The sequence below is a fragment of the Anabrus simplex genome, chromosome 1 (assembly GCF_040414725.1).
Source record: "Anabrus simplex isolate iqAnaSimp1 chromosome 1, ASM4041472v1, whole genome shotgun sequence".
Lineage (NCBI taxonomy): Eukaryota > Metazoa > Arthropoda > Insecta > Orthoptera > Tettigoniidae > Anabrus > Anabrus simplex.
In genome coordinates this window covers 1,556,825,463-1,556,842,691 of record NC_090265.1, presented here as the reverse complement: position 1 = coordinate 1,556,842,691, position 17,229 = coordinate 1,556,825,463, and the positions used below count along the sequence as shown (strand labels likewise).

Sequence of the window (17,229 nt, the reverse complement as noted above, 5' to 3'; positions counted from 1 at the left end):
ACCAACATTTGAAGAACACTGCAATAAATTAATGAAGTTGCTAGAAAATTTTAAGAACATGGGTTTCAAAATAAACCTAACGAAATCAAAATTTTGCCAAGAACAAACGTTGTTTGTTGGACACGTGATAGATGGAGAAGGGATACGACCTAATCCTGTAAAAATAAAGGCAATATGTGACTTTCCTCACCCAAATAGGATTAAACAAGTGTGACAATTTCTAGGAATGATGCTATTCCTTGCTGATCATTGTAAAGGATATACCAAGATAGCAGCACCATTACAAGAGTTATTGAAGGTGAACAACAGATGAAAATGGAACGATGAAACAGAACGGGCATTCGTGGAAATGAAAGATTTAATGGTGAACAGCAAAAATTAGGCTATCCGGATTACGAAAAGGAGTTTATAATACAATCAGATGCTTCCAATATAGGAATAAGTGCATACTTATATAAGGAAGAAAAGGATAATCCAAAGAAACGTACATATTTGTCATTCACTAGTAGAAAACTGGGAAGTCATGAATCTCATTATACCACAATGGAGCAAGAACTTTTGGCTATAGTCTATGCTCTACAACAGTGGAGAAAACTTGTATATGGCTACCTAGTTATGAGATCACAGGGCATTAATGTTCGGACTAAAAGCTGCCATGACAAGTGAAAGAATTACGAGGTGGATGTTATTCACTCAACAATTTCAAATAAAAATAGAGCATTGCAGTGGAAAGGATAATATACCGGCGGATGCATTAAGTAGAAATCCAACAGAGAAGGAAGAAATAATCCAACATTCTGAATAGGTGCAACAAGACTAATTATTAGAGTGATTACAAAATATATTACAAAGATCGAATGGACAATTAACTCACGTTATAGGAGAGGTAGAAGAAAACAGCCCTGACAATATCAGAGAAATAAATGTGACACGAATGTATGCATTGAGAAACGGGATCCTGACGAGCTACATAGACAAAAACAAAGATAAAACATGTATTGTGGTACCACAGGAATTGCAGAAAGAAGTTATATGGCATACCCATAGGATCACAGGACACGGTGGTATAGATAAAGTAACGCAGATGATACTCAAGAGATTTACTTGGAGAGGATTAAGAAGAATGGTTAAGAACTTAATTAAGACATGTGATATTTGCCAAAGAGCTAAATATAATACCCTTTTAACTAAAGATCAGCCCATCACAATATTGCCGACAAAGCCAAGGGGTATATATGCTGTAGATATCTTTGGCAAATTACCAACGGCAAGAAAAGGCCGAAAATTTATTGTGGTTGTAATGGACGTGTTTTCCAAGTATATTATGTTACAGCTAATCCATAGGACTAACTTGAAACAAGTACTGTGGTGTATAGCGAAAGGGGCGTTACCAGGAATGGGAAAACCAAGCAGTATCTTAACAGACCGAGGTACCCAATTTACATTGATGTAATTCTGTGAAGCAATGCAAGAACAAGGTATCAAGCATATATTTAGCTCAGTTAGACAGCCGTCATCCAACTTGGTGGAGAGATATATGAAAAAATATCAAAGTTCTGTAGAAGTTCTGGATACATGTTATCCAAATAATCGAAGAAAGCATCAATTCTACAATACATAAATCCACGGGGAAAATACCTAGTGTTGTGCACCATAACAAATACCCAAGGAGACCGTGGGATACAATTCTAGGGGAATTAGATGAACCAAGACCCAACAGTGAACAAGTAAATCAGATGGTCAGGGAAAATATGGAAAAGCAATCCCAAAGAAGAATGAAAACAGCACAGCACAAGAAATTTCATTCACTTTTGAAGAAAAATGATCTTGTAATCATATGAAAATCAGCTAGTTTCTAATACATCCGCTCAGATATTTTCAAAATTTATGCATTTATTTGACGGGCCGTATGTCATTAAGAGTGTTTGGAAACAATGCCTATGAGGTAGAGAATATGAATGGCACATATAAAAGTATACATAACACAACAAACTCAAAGCTTTATTATAAGGAATATCAAGGACAGACACAGAATAATATGATAGAAGCATATGAAAGGCTAACATAAGGAGACACCCATACAACACAACGATGTAAATTGTTATAAACAGAAAACTGTGCAGGATAAGAAACATGCAGGCAGCACTCTGGAACAATATAAAGTCCCATTTGAATAGAAACAATCTAATATATCGCAAACAATATATTTAGCCGACGTAAGGGGAAAATACTTTGGGACGAAACTAGGCGATCATGGTAAACCATGGGTTCTACATAACATCTGTGTGGAAGAACTCGGACAATGGTCACAATGTAAGACAAAATCGTTCTGTTTTGCAGATCTAATGTTATGGATGAAACCCAAAAATCATAGTAGTGACTTACTTTTGTTCATGTAATGCTGTCCACCTCATGGACCATGTATACCTTGAATCTTCACCCCCAGATAAGGCAGAAAACATACGGGTGACACTAACAATGAATCCGATAATTCTGATGAAGAATTTGTAGTTACAGATGGTGCAGAACCCAAAATCTTTTCACAATCTGAACTCAATGACTAGGTTAGAGACTTAGATCTTTTTCGAGAATCATCAGAACTGTTGAGTTCTAGATTAAAAGAAAGTAACTTATTGGTTCCTGGTAATTCTTTCACATGGTTCAGACAAAGAGAAAGAAATTTTATACCTTACTTTTCACAAGGAAATGATCTAGTTAACTGTAGTGATATAATGAGATGCTTCATTAGTTTCAAGTACAGTATGACATCGAAGAGTGAAGGCTCTTTATTGATTCATCGAAAAAAAGCCTCAAAGCAGTGCTACTTCACAATGGCAACAAGTATGCTTCAGTGCCTGTAGGGCATTCTGAGCACACTAAAGAATGCTGTAAGAACTTAGCGTTAATCCACTTCAAACTGAAATGTGCTTCCTGTGTTTATGGTCTGGTAGAGATAGGGTTCAGCACTGGATCAAAGAAGAGTGGCCATTTAGGAAGAATTTAGAACCTGGAAGCAAAAATATTTTACAAGAAAGTCCTCCTTCCATCACTTCATATAAAGCTCAGACTAATGAAACAATTTGTTAAGGCCTTGCACCACGAAGTAGAGCGTTTTCAATTTTGTGCAGCAAATTTCAGGGACTCTCAGAAGCAAAAGTAAAAGGTATTTTTGTGGGTTCAGATATTCAGAAACTCTACAGAGATGAAGTATTCAAAACAAATATGAACAGTGTCAATAAAGAGGTTTGGACAATATTCAAAGATGTTGCACAGAACTTTCTTGGACAGTATAAACATCCCAATCCAAAGTGTGGAACATGTTAATGAAGTTCAAATATATGGGCTGTTCAATGAGACTGAAGGTACATTTTCTACACTGTCATTTGGATTTCTTTCCCGAAAATCTTTGTACCGTTAGCGAAGAAAAAGGTGAAAGATTCCATGAAGATTGAAACCGACTTTCAACCTATTAGGTCGTGTTACGGACATTTAGTACGTGTTGAAGAGATGTTAAGTACAGAATAAAAATGGCCAACCGGACACCAGTGGTTGTGGGTTCAGATCTGGTAATTACAGACTAACTTGCACTCAGTGTGGATTTAGTTATGTTGGTCAAACTGGACGGAGCTTCTAAACGAGATATATGGAGCATTAAAATGCCTTCAAACATAACAAATATTCAGCGATGAGCTTACATGAGTGAAACAGGACACCAGTTTACATCTATTGAAAAGGATCTCACTATTCTAAAATGTAAAGGCAAAGGAAAACTAATGAATGAATTAGAAAGTCTTTACATCTTTTTAGACCAAGCCTATAACAAAGACCACAATCTTAATTATGCCACTGAGGCAAAAAATCCTTTATATGAGCTAACTCCTAAGTTATTAGGTATTGTGAATTCAAAACATAACACAATCCCGCAGACTTTTAGAACTTTTTGCTCTAAAGCTCCTACCACCTCGCCAAATGTTAGGCCCGTCCATCCTGCCCCTAACAGCCCTCTAACGACAACACCTGCGCGCAACGATCCACCCACCCTTCCCCCACCTCCGTGTCCTTCACCGCCTCAGCCACATCGTTATAATACTAGAAGTAGAAGGTCAGCGAAGCTAGCGTTGCTGAAACAGTCCGACGTACTTAACACGCACCGTACAAGTAAGTACCGCCTTTTTGACGTATGGGAAGTCTCGTGCACAATTCCATTTAACCAGCTCTCTTTAACATTTTGTTTCAGGTAAAACTCGATCATTTCTTCAAATAAATATTTCAACCGGGATAACAACACACACGTGACTGTCTTTCGGATCCAATCGATTACCGTATTAACATAACTAAACATTGACAACAGCTAGCTTTGACACCTCAACATTTTATCATCAGCAACGTCTCCTACAAGAAGTCCTATCTTCTTTTCTACGACTTTATGACAAATCAACCGTATATATTTTAACACACTTGATACGTTCACACTTCTATTTTAAATATTTGACATTGATTTTAGTATCTTGAACTCATGTTATAGGAGTGGAAGAAACATGCCCCTTGGATGATTGTGCTTACACAATCAAGGCCAGTCCTAATGGTGAATAAGAAGAGGATCCATTTTGGTTTTAAACGCTCAAATATTCGAGATTAACCACGTTATAATCTTCAAAACTGTTCATTTACAGTATTTTTAACATACTTTCTGTGCATTGTCATCATTTTAGATGTTATAGTATAACATTTTATGAGATCATTGTTCAACATTTTATACTATAGTTTATAAGATTAGAACGATCCGATATCCAATAGTTTTAAGATTGATATAGGCCCATGATGCCCATAAAAAATGGTGAAACATGTACCTATGACTTTTAAGTATTATGTATAAATTTTAACCACATGAAATAGTGTATTGTATTGTATTGAACAGGTGGATCTATAAATATTATTATAATATTTGTGATATAAGTGGTATGTTCCGAGCTGTCAGTGGAGAGATGGCGTGGAATAACATTAGTAGATGAATACGTTTGAGTGGCGTCTTTAAAAGTAGGAAAAATCACAATATGAAGATAAAGTTGGAATTCAAGAGGAGAAATTGGGGCAAATATTCATTTATAGGAAGGGGAGTTAGGGACTGGAATAAGTTACCAAGGGAGATGTTCAATACACTTCCAATTTCTTTGAAATTATTTAAGAAAAGGCTAGAAAAACAACAGATAGGGACTCTGCCACCTGGGTGACTGCCCTAAATGCAGATCAGTATTCTTTTATGTTTAATCTTTTTTGAGAGTTCTGTGGTGGTAGCCAGTCTGTTTACTTTAGTGAAGTATACGTGCAAGTAACCTCTTGTAGTTGCGTATGAAGATACAATTATTATTGAAATATAATGTGCTATAATGAATGATAGCTTGCATCCAAGGGAATAAACAATATGTGTAAACATAAGTCAGCCTTAGCGAAGCGAAGGATTGGTGAACTTTTGATAGGAAAGAGAAGGAGATCAACTATTACCGAACAGGAGTCTCCACTGATGAAACCAGGGACAAAAAGTCATGAAATGTTACCGGAATCAGATTGTTCTCATCAGGAAAGTGTCGCATCAACTTCAAGCTATGTAAGTCCCGGACGTGTAGCCAACAATCATGACATGACAGAAACTACAATCCCCATAACTTCAACTCAGGAAAAGTTGCATTATGAAAAAACAAAATGCAGGTGAATCATTTTCGGTTCTTGGGAGAAGGAGAGCAAGAAGAGGCGACACAAGCTTGAAGAGTTACCAGTATTTGTACAGAAGCTGCTAAGAGAGAAAAGGAAGGAAAAACATATGGTTCTGGTGACTTCTAGGTAATGAATCAGGAAGAAAACGTCACTTGAACTTTGATTTAATTTTCCCGCCAATTGTAATTTTACATTTAAATCCCATTTTTTCCCCATAATACTCTGCCAAATGTAACAAAATTTGTATGGTATATGTATCACAGCAATATTAGGAAACTTGTGTATGGAATTTTTGATCGCAGAATTTCTTCAAGTGGTAGGGATTTTTAAGTCCAAAATTTTAGAAAAACATTACACAAACTTATATAAATTATGTACAGAAAATCAATAAGTAGTGCTCTTTAAAGAAGTATTATCTACCTAATTACAAATTTCCATTAACATATTAATTAAATTTCATGAAAAAATGGAATTAAACATTTTCAACAAAAATTTTTTTTAAATGATTTTAGAAAATCTATTAACTGTATATGAAAGAAATGTTCGTGATATCTCTGCTTTTATGTAGGTGATATTCCCCAGTTTTGTGAAAATCCATGGATTAGGTAAAAATATGTTTATCTTTAAAATATCTTCAAAATTCATCAATGAAATCTGCTTACACAACATAACTTGTTTATGCACATGGTTAATTAAAACTCTGAAGTAAAGAGTACATTGCTGCACATAATTATATACACACAAGTTATTTACATTATTTAAATAATAATAATAATATTTGCTTTACGTGCCACTAACTACATTTTTACGGTTTTCAGAAACGCCGAGGTGCTTGAATGTTATCCCGTAGGAGTTCTTTTATGTGCCAGTAAATCTATCAACATGAGGACGACGTATCTGAACACTTTCAAATACCACCGGACTGAGCCAGGATCGAACCTGACATTAACATTATTTACATCATCACATGCACATATTCATTCTGATTTAATAGCTAAAGTTGTGGCTTACTTTGCTTTCTTCAGAAAGTCGAAATAATGTGTTTGTGTAACATGCTTCAGTACTTCTGGTCTTCGAAATGCAAATGGCTTCCAGAGTTCCACTGAACATCAATGACCCAAAGTGTGTTCTGTTCTTCCTAATCAGGCTAAAAATTTATTCACACTCTGTATTACTATGTGATATGGTAAGAACAGACAGCATGAATCTAGAGATCAGGTCATATTTATAAATGTCCATCAGGTCCACGGATATTCAACTACTGTGCCCATTTTGAATCATTTAGCTTGGTTACTTACAACACTAGATAAATCATTATCTGAAGAGCCGCAAACTGGCTTTGGAGTTCATTCACAGCGACATCTCTTGTTTCATTTTCTCTTTTATACAAAATAACAAGAAACTTCTCCAAAAGAAATTAGCAGAAGAAAATTGTGCTTCTCCAATGGCATCAAGTTTAGCAATCTGTGCATATTTTAGCACGTCATTCTTAAAAGGGAACTTGTTAACCATATAGCCACAGGCTACACAGAAATAGTTTCTGAGTGACGAGAAGAACAGAGATTTGTCTTCATATCGTAGCGCCTTAACCCACTCGACTCATTTGACGTGACTGGCCAGGCCTCAAACTCAAAAGACGAGACATTAACTTGCCACACAGTTGTATGTACTAGCTTATATTTTGATCACCCCTGCAAGGGTTTCCCTATTGCAAACTTCTATGAACAGAACAGGAATGTGGCTTGTTTACAGTTCTCCGTCTAAGAACTTGCACCGTTATTTATTGCCTAATTGTTGCCTCTGAAAGCACAAACATCTCAAGTGTCAATCACTTTCCTAGCGATGGATCCAGGAGTAGTATAGGCAAGTAACAGCAATGGTATTGCTGAATTAATTGAACGTGTTTTAGGTTCGGAGGACAGTGCTGGTGATTATAACATTGAAGAACAGATTTTAAGACGGTGACAAGTGGTTTAGTACAAATGAGGATGAAATTAAGATCTACATTGCCCTCTGCATTCTGATCTTCCAGGTTCGTAAGCCTTGCATCCAATTATATTGGAGCAAAGATGAATTTACTGCGACCCCAATTTTTCGAGAACCGGGCGAGTTGGCCGTGCGGTTAGGGGCGCGCAGCTGTGAGCTCGCATCCAGGAGATAGTTCGAGAATGGAATTTAACTTAGATACATCTAATACCGCATAGAACTGTTGTAGTTATTTCAACAGTCTCTATATTAGAAATCAGGACGTGTGAAACTAGATAGTATGCCTGGATATTACAGATGTTTCAATAAAGCTTTCCAATTTCTACTTAAATAATGAGTGGACGCAACCGCATTGGAGGTCACTACACTCGGAAAGGAAATGTAGGTCAACTCCAGGTTACATAAGAAGATAAGATTACAGCAGACGGTATCGGACTTCAACTCAGTGGTTTTTACAGGAATTTCAAATTCAAAAGTGGTGTGTGCAGCCATCAGGTAAATACAGCATCTGACATGTAATGCATTAATAACATGAAGAAGAATGTAATCAGCGGCGATATATTTCACTTCAAATTCATGCCAATAGTTTTATGTAGATAAAATTTTCTGCTTCTGTAACAACAAATCTCATAGGGTATATTTCTTGTGTTAAATTAAAGTACGGCAATACTAGTTCATTGTGACGTAAAGTATAGTCATAAATTCAGTTTTCTTTAAATAATAATAAGTTACTCTATTTTGAAGTACAATCCTCAATTGTGAAAATGCAACCATAATGTACTATTGTCCTGATCCATATTCCTGTATATTGCCAGATATGTGAGTTTATTACCTCACGCCTTGAGAATAAGTGAGATAAGAGGCATGCTCTCCGAATTTTGTTTTCTTACAGCAACTGGCGCTCAACAAATTTAAAGCATATTGTGTGAAGGAAAGTAATAGTAAGAGTAGTGGTAGGAGTAGATACAATGCGCATAAACCATCATAACAATTGTAGCTTGACTCTAGATGAAATGGATATAGAAAGGGTAGAGGAATTTTGCTACTCAGGAAGCTTGGTAAGCCAGAATGGAGGTGCTTTTAGAGATGTGGTGAGTCGTATAAATAAAACCAAAGGAGCTTTTGCACAGTTACGACCAATATGGAGATCCCCTCACATTCGTATAAAAATGAAGCTATGCCTTTGCTGGCAGGAAGTAGTGTTCGCAGTGCACTATGTCTTCTGGTATGGGCTAGAATAGAGTAAATTTGTTACTTTCATTGACTCATTTCCATTGACCTGTCTCAGTCCCATCCTTGGCTTTGACAATATGAAAGTGACCGAGGTATGAGCGAATCTAGTAACACCGTTCTTTATGCAGCCAGTCCCCGTTATGAATGGTGTGAAAATATTGCTCACAGATTCGGTTGGTGCATGCATTTCAGTGGGCTTGGAAGACTGATATGTAATAGCAACGTCTGACTTGGTGAGGAAAGCAACGGGAAAGTACCTCAATTCTCATTTCCCTAGTATGCCTCTTCAGTGACACCTAGGCTATCTATAACAGCTGTTGGTGGAGGTATAGAGGATCAAACCAGCCTTTGGGCTGAATATCCAACAACAAGGATATTCAACTCAAATGTTAAATCTGTGTTACTGTATGGAAGCGAGACCTGGAAAGTGACCAAATACATTACCACAAGGTTACAGACTTTTATAAATTGGTGTCTGAGGTACGTTATGAGAATATGGTGGCCAAAGACCATCTCAAACAAAGACCTTTGGGAGGCCACAAGTCAAAGTCCCATATAGGAACAGATAATGAGAAGAAAATGGAGATAGACAGGGCACATCCTGAGAAAACCACAAAAAAGTATCACAAGGCAGGCACTGAGTTGGAATCCACAAAGCAGTCGCAGGCAAGGCAGACCGAGGATCACACAGAAGAGAACCATAGACAAGGAGATTGCTGGAGTAAACAAGACATGGAGGGAGGTGAAAGCATTGGTGGTAGATAGAGCAAGCTGGAGAAATTTCGTCGAGGCCCTATGTTCCACCTGGAATTTAAGGAAATAAGTCAAGTCTGTTCCTTCCGCAAGAATTTAATGTATCTGTATGTACATATGAGGAGTAACCATTAATAAATGGAACTGCCCTTCTGCCTTCTACAGGTGTATGGGGAGAGGAGATTAAGAGAGGAAGTTGTAGACCTTAAACCGACAGGAGTGCCGTATACATGGTTTCATATTGCATTGTTAGTTTGCCTTTGAGTTTGGATTGAAGTTTCTGACCTGAAAGAAGTTTTCGTGGGAAACTGAATGGTAAAGTATAGAAATTTATAATTCATGTAATTAATGTCTGAAGCTGGCCCTGAAGTCTAGTTTGCCTGCCTCTCACCTGGAGGCCCCGAGTTCAATTCCCAGCCAGGTTGGGAATTTTTACCTGGATATCATCAGTTTATTTTTACAAGTTGCTTTACGTCTTATGACAACGATGGTATAGGAAAGGGCAAGGAGCGGGAAGGAAGGCTGTAGCCTCAATTACATTTTTTAAAATTATTGAAAATGAAAACCTACAACCTGTTTTCCAGTCATTGACCGGGTCAGGGATGTAATGAATGAAACATATATAGGCTGTTATTACATTGGGGTCGCCACTCCCAAGGTGAAAATTATTATTAATTTTTACAATTTTGCTTTACGTTGCACCAACATTACGGCGACATTGGGTTAGGAGAGGGAAGTGACCGTGATCTTGATTAAGGTACAGCCCTAGCATTTGCATGGTATAAAATTGGGAACCCATGGGACACCATCTACAGGGCTGCCGACAGTGGGTGGGGTTCAACCCCACTATCTCCCGAATTAAAGCTCACAGCTACACGCCCCTAACCTCATGGGCAACTTGCTCGGTCGACAAGTCTACAGAAGCTACACACATAAAATCTCTTCAAGGGAGCTGTTCCACATATCTAGTTTCCCTTTGTAAAAGAGGACAAAACCTATGAGGACTATGGGATAATATGAGAGGAAGTCGCTAAGAAACCACATCCTCATGTCTATAAAGGACAACTGAGAGTAGAGAAAAAAATACCAATATGACTGGATGACAAATTTAGGCAAGGCAGGCCTTCTTTGTATTCTCAATTAATACTAAAACGACTGATTAGTTTTAACCTCAATGAGCTTTCTAATAATGATGTCTGCAGAGAAGCCTCCTAAGATGACCTGCCTGTCTGTCTGTCATCAGCCCAGAGGCTGGTTGGATCCTCAGACAGCACCACCAAAGGCTATGCAGTTATAGAGAAACTGCAAAAACCAATACCAGCACCACAATGAGGTGAACTAAGCAATATGAGGAGTGAGGTTGTTTGCTGCCATTGCTTTCCTCACTGGACCTGAAAATGATTTTAGCACGACTGACCCTATGAGTAAAGCCTTTCATTACACTCAGATACACTAGTCGTGCTCTGAATGTCATTACTCAGCATTACCCATACCACAGCAGCTTCTATATTGTCACAGCCACGGATTAAGCAATATGAGGAGTGAGGTTGTTTGCTGCCATTGCTTTCCTCACTGGACCTGAAAATGATTTTAGCACGACTGACCCTATGAGTAAAGCCTTTCATTACACTCAGATACACTAGTCGTGCTCTGAATGTCATTATACAGCATTACCCATACCACAGCAGCTTCTATATTGTCACAGCCATGGATAAGACTGAGACTTAAGTGGAAGTTGCACTTAACTCTGGCCTGTGCCAGGAGATGGATGCAAAAGTACTGTATCCATCAAGAAATGGTAACAGGCAGACCTAAAATGATAACATTTCTTAATTCAAAGAGTCCACTATGCAAATGTAATCATTAGTTTGATTGTTAAGCAAGCTGACATAAAAAGGAAATACTTTGGTACTGAATATTCCATTACCTGTTGCTCATTACAGATTCACCATCAGTAGGTTGGATGAACTTCGGTGGTTGACGATGTCTGGATGCCAGCCAGCTGAACATATCATAAGGAGACCGTGTAGAAAATGGTTCAGAGCGAGCACTTCCAGTTGAATTCTCACGAGGTAGAGCATCCAGATCATCTTCAGGTGAAGGTTTTTGAGGCTTGTGATATCGTGGTTTGTACTTAATGCAACGTCCAACACCAGGAAGCTGTTCAACAAGGTATCGTAGAGCATTATGCTTTAAACCCAACATCTGAAGACCATCCTGAGCTGTCCCAAACGGGTTCTGAGGAAGAGGAGGCATTTTGTGGACAGCCCTTGCTTGCTGTACAGCCTCAAAGACTTTCTGCCAAACTTCAGTGATGGATGAAGATGTACATGAGAATCCATCTTGTGAACGGATTTCATAAGTTATACCCGGAGATGAATCTTTGCCAGAACCATTGCCAGTTCGAGAGACAGGAGTAACTTTGCCATTTTGTGGCTGGAGTTGCCTGGTGCCATTCAGCAAATTCCCGTTACTGTGCAGCACCAAAGGACTGTAACGGCTAGCATCATCTTTACGTTTTTCAACCAAAGAAGGTGCGGTGAGGCGAGGTTTAGGTTTTGTACACTTCAGATTTGAAAGGGGTTGCACAGTTACTGGAACCGAATTAGTTGCACCAGGAAATCTCACAGCATGATTTTGACTGCTGATTTTATAGAAACCATCTTGTGACTGCTTTTGGAACACCAGTTTAATAGGCTTACTACTGTTAGAGTTTTTATTTTGTACTACAGGTACTGAGGCTGTCCGTTTATCCACCTCCACTACAGTTGGAAGGATGGCTACTTTCGTTGGCCCTGCTTCCTTTGTTTCCACTTTTGAGGTTGGACAAGGTAGCAGTGTTTGTTGCTGAGGTGTCAAAGGTTTAACAGGTACATTGCAAGTGACAGGCAAGCATGCTGAATTAGGCACATCATTTGTTTTAATAACTTTTACCAGGCTAGGAGAGGAACGTTCACATACTTGAGAAGACACTGTATTTGACACAACAGACGGAGCACTTACTGATACACTTGTCTTAGTAATAGAAGTCTTGTAACTGCAATTCTCTGAATGATAATTACTCGGCCTAACTCCTGAATTCAGCTGAGAAGAAAACTGTCCACATTCAGAATTTGGGGGTACAAATGTGTCCACCTTACTGAAGTTTGGAGTAAACCTCCAAGGAGCACTTTGGACTGTTGATACTGGAGACTGAGGTATTATAGGAGGCTGTTGAGGAAGACTCATTGGTATAGGCTGTGGCGGTGGAGGGGGTGGTGGAGGGGGAGGGGGTGGCGGCTGAGGGGGAGGGGGTGCTGGGGCTGGAGGAGCACACGTAATCACATCCGGTGGGTTTCCGATACCAGTAGAGTCTGACAGAGGTCCATGTGGATTTACAATAACAAAACCTGGCTGCACATCCATAAGTGGTTCCAGCTTACTTGCCTGAAACACCTGTGTAGTTGTGGCTGAGAAACTACTACTTGCCGCAACAACCCCTGATACAAACTGGCTTGATGACATGATAGTGTTGCTTACAACTGTTTCCAAACCAATAAACATTGGCTGACTAGCCAAGAACATGCCCCCATTCTGATCAGTGTACATTTCTAAGCCTGGAGTTGAGCCAAGGACCATCTGCTCTGCGGTCACCATACCACATTGAATTGTAGCAGGCGGTGGCTGCTGAATGATAGTTCCCAACACTGTAGGTTGAGAAGTTGCTAGTTGGACCCCAGGCATGACTGGTATTCCACCATTCTGTAGTCCAGTAAATCCATCAGGTGAAGTCTGCAACTGAAATGCTCCAGACATTAGAGAATTTGGAGCTGAGGTGAGAAAAGGGTGCTTTGTGTAGCCATTACTGTGAGTATCTATAGTAGCAATATACTGTAAACTCTGACCAGATTGTTGCTGAAATGCTTCCACAAATGCAGGCACAACACTTGGTGATGGAACCTGTTGCACAATGACAGTAGGTGTTGTTGATGTCTGATTCGACTGCGGATGCACAACAGAATGCGACTGATGATACTGTGATGGCACAGACTGATTCATCATAGTGTTAAAATTTCTGATAGCGAACCTCTGATTGTTAGTTCTTGCTGCAGGCCTGACCCTCTGTCTGCAGTTTCTAGTGTTCACAGTTGGTGCACATGCACGGGGCTGTGTAACTGTGCTGGGAATGGAATTTAGTTGCGAAGTAAATGTAGGTGACGGAGATTTACTCTTAACATCGGTAATGACATTTTGTACCTTGAAATCATTCCCGATGGTGTTTATACAATCTCCGATAGGAACTTGATCCTCGGTTAGATCAACAGAACGAGGTCGTTGCTTTTTGCTCGATTCTTCTTCACTTGATCGTGTATTTTCCGAATCACTCTCACTAGTTGAGAGGATAAAGTCACTACTACAAGTTGGCAGATGGCGTTCAAAGCTACTCCGTGTGCGATATGTTCGATGGCACCGAGTACATCTCACTGGTTCTTCATCATTTTGGTCCTTGGTTACAAGACTGTGCTGAAGTTTCCTCTGTGGCATGAAGGAACTGTCATCATCCTCATCAATTTGCCGAGGTGACGTACCACCTTCACTACCACTACTAGATGAATCGACAGTCCCATCCAACTGTAGAAGCCGAGGTGGTGCTCTGCCATGCCATAAGAGACATTTGTTCTCTTTCCCTTCTTCCTTGGGAAGAGACACTTTGCGCCTTACATCACCCTGTGAAGTAGCTACGTCGTCTTCTAACCGAAACTTCAGTTCCCGAACACTCTCTGGAACTGCTGAAGCAATACTCGGTGCACTGGAACGAGCTAAACTCCCTAGTCCTCCACCATCTGCAAGTCTAAGCTCTTGTAGCATATGTGCTCTATCAGTATCAGAAGTTACTAAACTACTGGCAGCCTCACCAGAACTTCCACGCTGAATGGCACGTGACCCTTTTCTTCTCTTAATTTGGGAACCGACTGATCCATCTAACTTACAGCTCCATGCGAGACTACACGAACGCTGCTGGCTACGTGAAGTTCCACTAATTTTCTTATTTATTGTCTGTGGAGATATCTCTGACTTGCTACGTTTCAATTCTTTGTTTGTGTTCTTTTGCCCAATGGTTTTAATGCATACATTCTGAAAGAAATCATCTACAATATTTTGCACTTGATCTTTGGTATCTCCTCCAGGTAACCATCCATCTGCTTGGGAATTCAATTCAACAGCAACCTGTTCGACTCTTTTCCCTTTTAATGATGAATCTTGTGATCTACTAACAGCTGACAATACATCCACATCTGAATTAAGAATAACATCTTCATTCAAATCATCTTTCGTGTCTTTTAAGCTTTCTGATGGGAAGGCAACATCATTTTTCATATCTAGTGCAACTGGATCTTCATAGCTCATAAGCTTAGGAAAGATATCTTGCATTGAAATTCCATCAAGCAAATCATGAGGCAAATCTTCAAAAATGGCATCTTTCAATTCAGGAGGGAGAATGTCAGCAGCATTCTGAGGATCAGCTAAACAATTGTCATCTACATCTTTACTACATATAGTATCAAGCAGATAATTCAACACCTGTCGAGCAATTTTGTCTTCTTCTGTCTTAGGATATTTATGAATAACTTGACGAACATCAAGAACAGGCAAGTCAGGCAATTTAGTTTCTTCTGGCGATTTACTTTCTTCAGGTGATTTATTCTCCTCAGAGTATTTAGTTTCTTCTGGCAATTTATTTTTTTCAGTATCTAAATGTGGAATTGGTAACGGTTCATTAGTCCTTTCTCCATAAATCTGATCTAGCTCCTGATGCCACCTTGATAATTCATCTAATTTCCGTTCCAATACTTCTTGATCTAGTGTGTGATCAACAGTGAGATTCTTTCCCAAGTCCATTGCAGGCTTTGGTTTCTCTGCTTGATACGATGTTTTAACATGGTACTGAACGACTCGCCATGGTTCCACAGATGACCAGAATAATCGTGTACATCGAAAATTAACGGGAATGATGATATCTGAGTGATCAGAAGCTTCCGATACAAATTCACCTAGGCTTTCAACTATCAGTGAACCAATCATAAATTTAACTTTTGAAACTTCTGAAAATTTCTTCTTCTTCCTGTCAAGCTCAACATAAATAGGACGGCGGATATCAAATTCTGAATCAAGGTGTAGTACTTTTCCTACAGCATCAGGTGCATGGGTGGGACAGAAAACATTCTTGTCATCCATGAAAGTGCAACGAGCCTTTCGGGCGCATGGAAAATGGTAGGTTTCAGCACAATTACGTGCACAGCAACCAACACTGGCACCTCTCTTCCCACACCATGGGCAACGAATCTGACGGCCCCTGGACATTGCACTTTGTACATTCTGAAGAGATCCATCAATCTCCTCAAAAACTTCTGCTGACCACAGTGCACAATTGGTGTGTGCCCATTCATTTTGGCCACAGTATAGCAAGCGACCTTCTTCTGTTGGCGAGCCATCACCAATACCTTTGCACAACACACATGTACGAACATCTTCCAGTTTAAAACCACAGTAATAATAATCTGGATTCTTATTTAATAAGAACTTTGGAGTGGTTGTTTCACTGAGATCATCTAAATTATCAGAATCACTAACTAATTTACCATCATCTAAAGTAAGTTTTTCACCGTTTGAGTGTCCTAGCTTACAAGGAGAAGAAACATAGAAATGATCCTCGTGCACAGGTCGGCTAGATACACGAGCATATTTTGGATCAAACCATGGAAACACTTCCTGTAGAGTGTGGTGATACATTTCCTGTAAATCTGCACATTGAGCTCTGCTAATCAAGTTCTCCATTTCCTGATGAAATTGCAATAAAGATGAATATTCACCAGCATTCACTTTCTTCTTAATATACAGTAACGATAGGGATGGTTTTGTTCTCACACACTCTTCCAGGCACATACAGTCTTTACTGGAGGATTCTGATTCTGATGTAACAGGATTTTCATCACCATTACTACTACTGTAACCTGCCTCAGTTACCTCTGCACCAGCTTCAACGTGTGTTGTTGATCCAAGAGAAGCATGTTCTGTAGCTTCATCTGCTAGGCCACATGGTTTTAGTTCCTCATCAGTGCTACTGATTCCTGAATCACTCCGAGGAGTTGCTAGGGCTACCTTACCAGGAGACTTCCCACTCTCTTCTGACAATATTTCTGAACACGGAACTTCAACCTTAACTGGGGGTAAGGATTTTATAATGGTGGGTGATTTAGGGAGACAATCTTGTACACGAACTGAACATTCCTTGATCTTGTATTTCTCTCTCCACAGTTTTAGTGAAGAATCATCAACTTTTGTTCCCAACTCAGAATTATCAGAAGATGAAATATTTTCTCTGGAAATATTGCAGCTATTATCAGAGAAAGTAATAAAAGAACTACACAGTTCTTGTTCTGGAGTAGCCAAAGAGGATTCAGAAGCAGATGAAAGACTAGATACACTACCACATTTTTCTAGATCATTTTTAACTTCATATTTCATCAGAATTTTTTCATCTGCCTTATCAGAGGACAGTAAAGG

The 17,229-nt window shown here is 39.2% G+C and overlaps 1 protein-coding gene across 1 annotated transcript in view; it reads right to left on the bottom strand.

Moving 5' to 3' along the window:
* The window catches only part of trx (trithorax), a 261,612-nt gene that overhangs the window by 36,882 nt on the left and 207,501 nt on the right, over window positions 1-17,229 (bottom strand). The window contains exon 13 of the mRNA XM_067138870.2: window positions 11,612-17,204. Coding sequence (XP_066994971.2) covers window positions 11,612-17,204 — 5,593 coding nt within the window. The remainder of the gene's footprint in view (window positions 1-11,611; window positions 17,205-17,229) is intronic.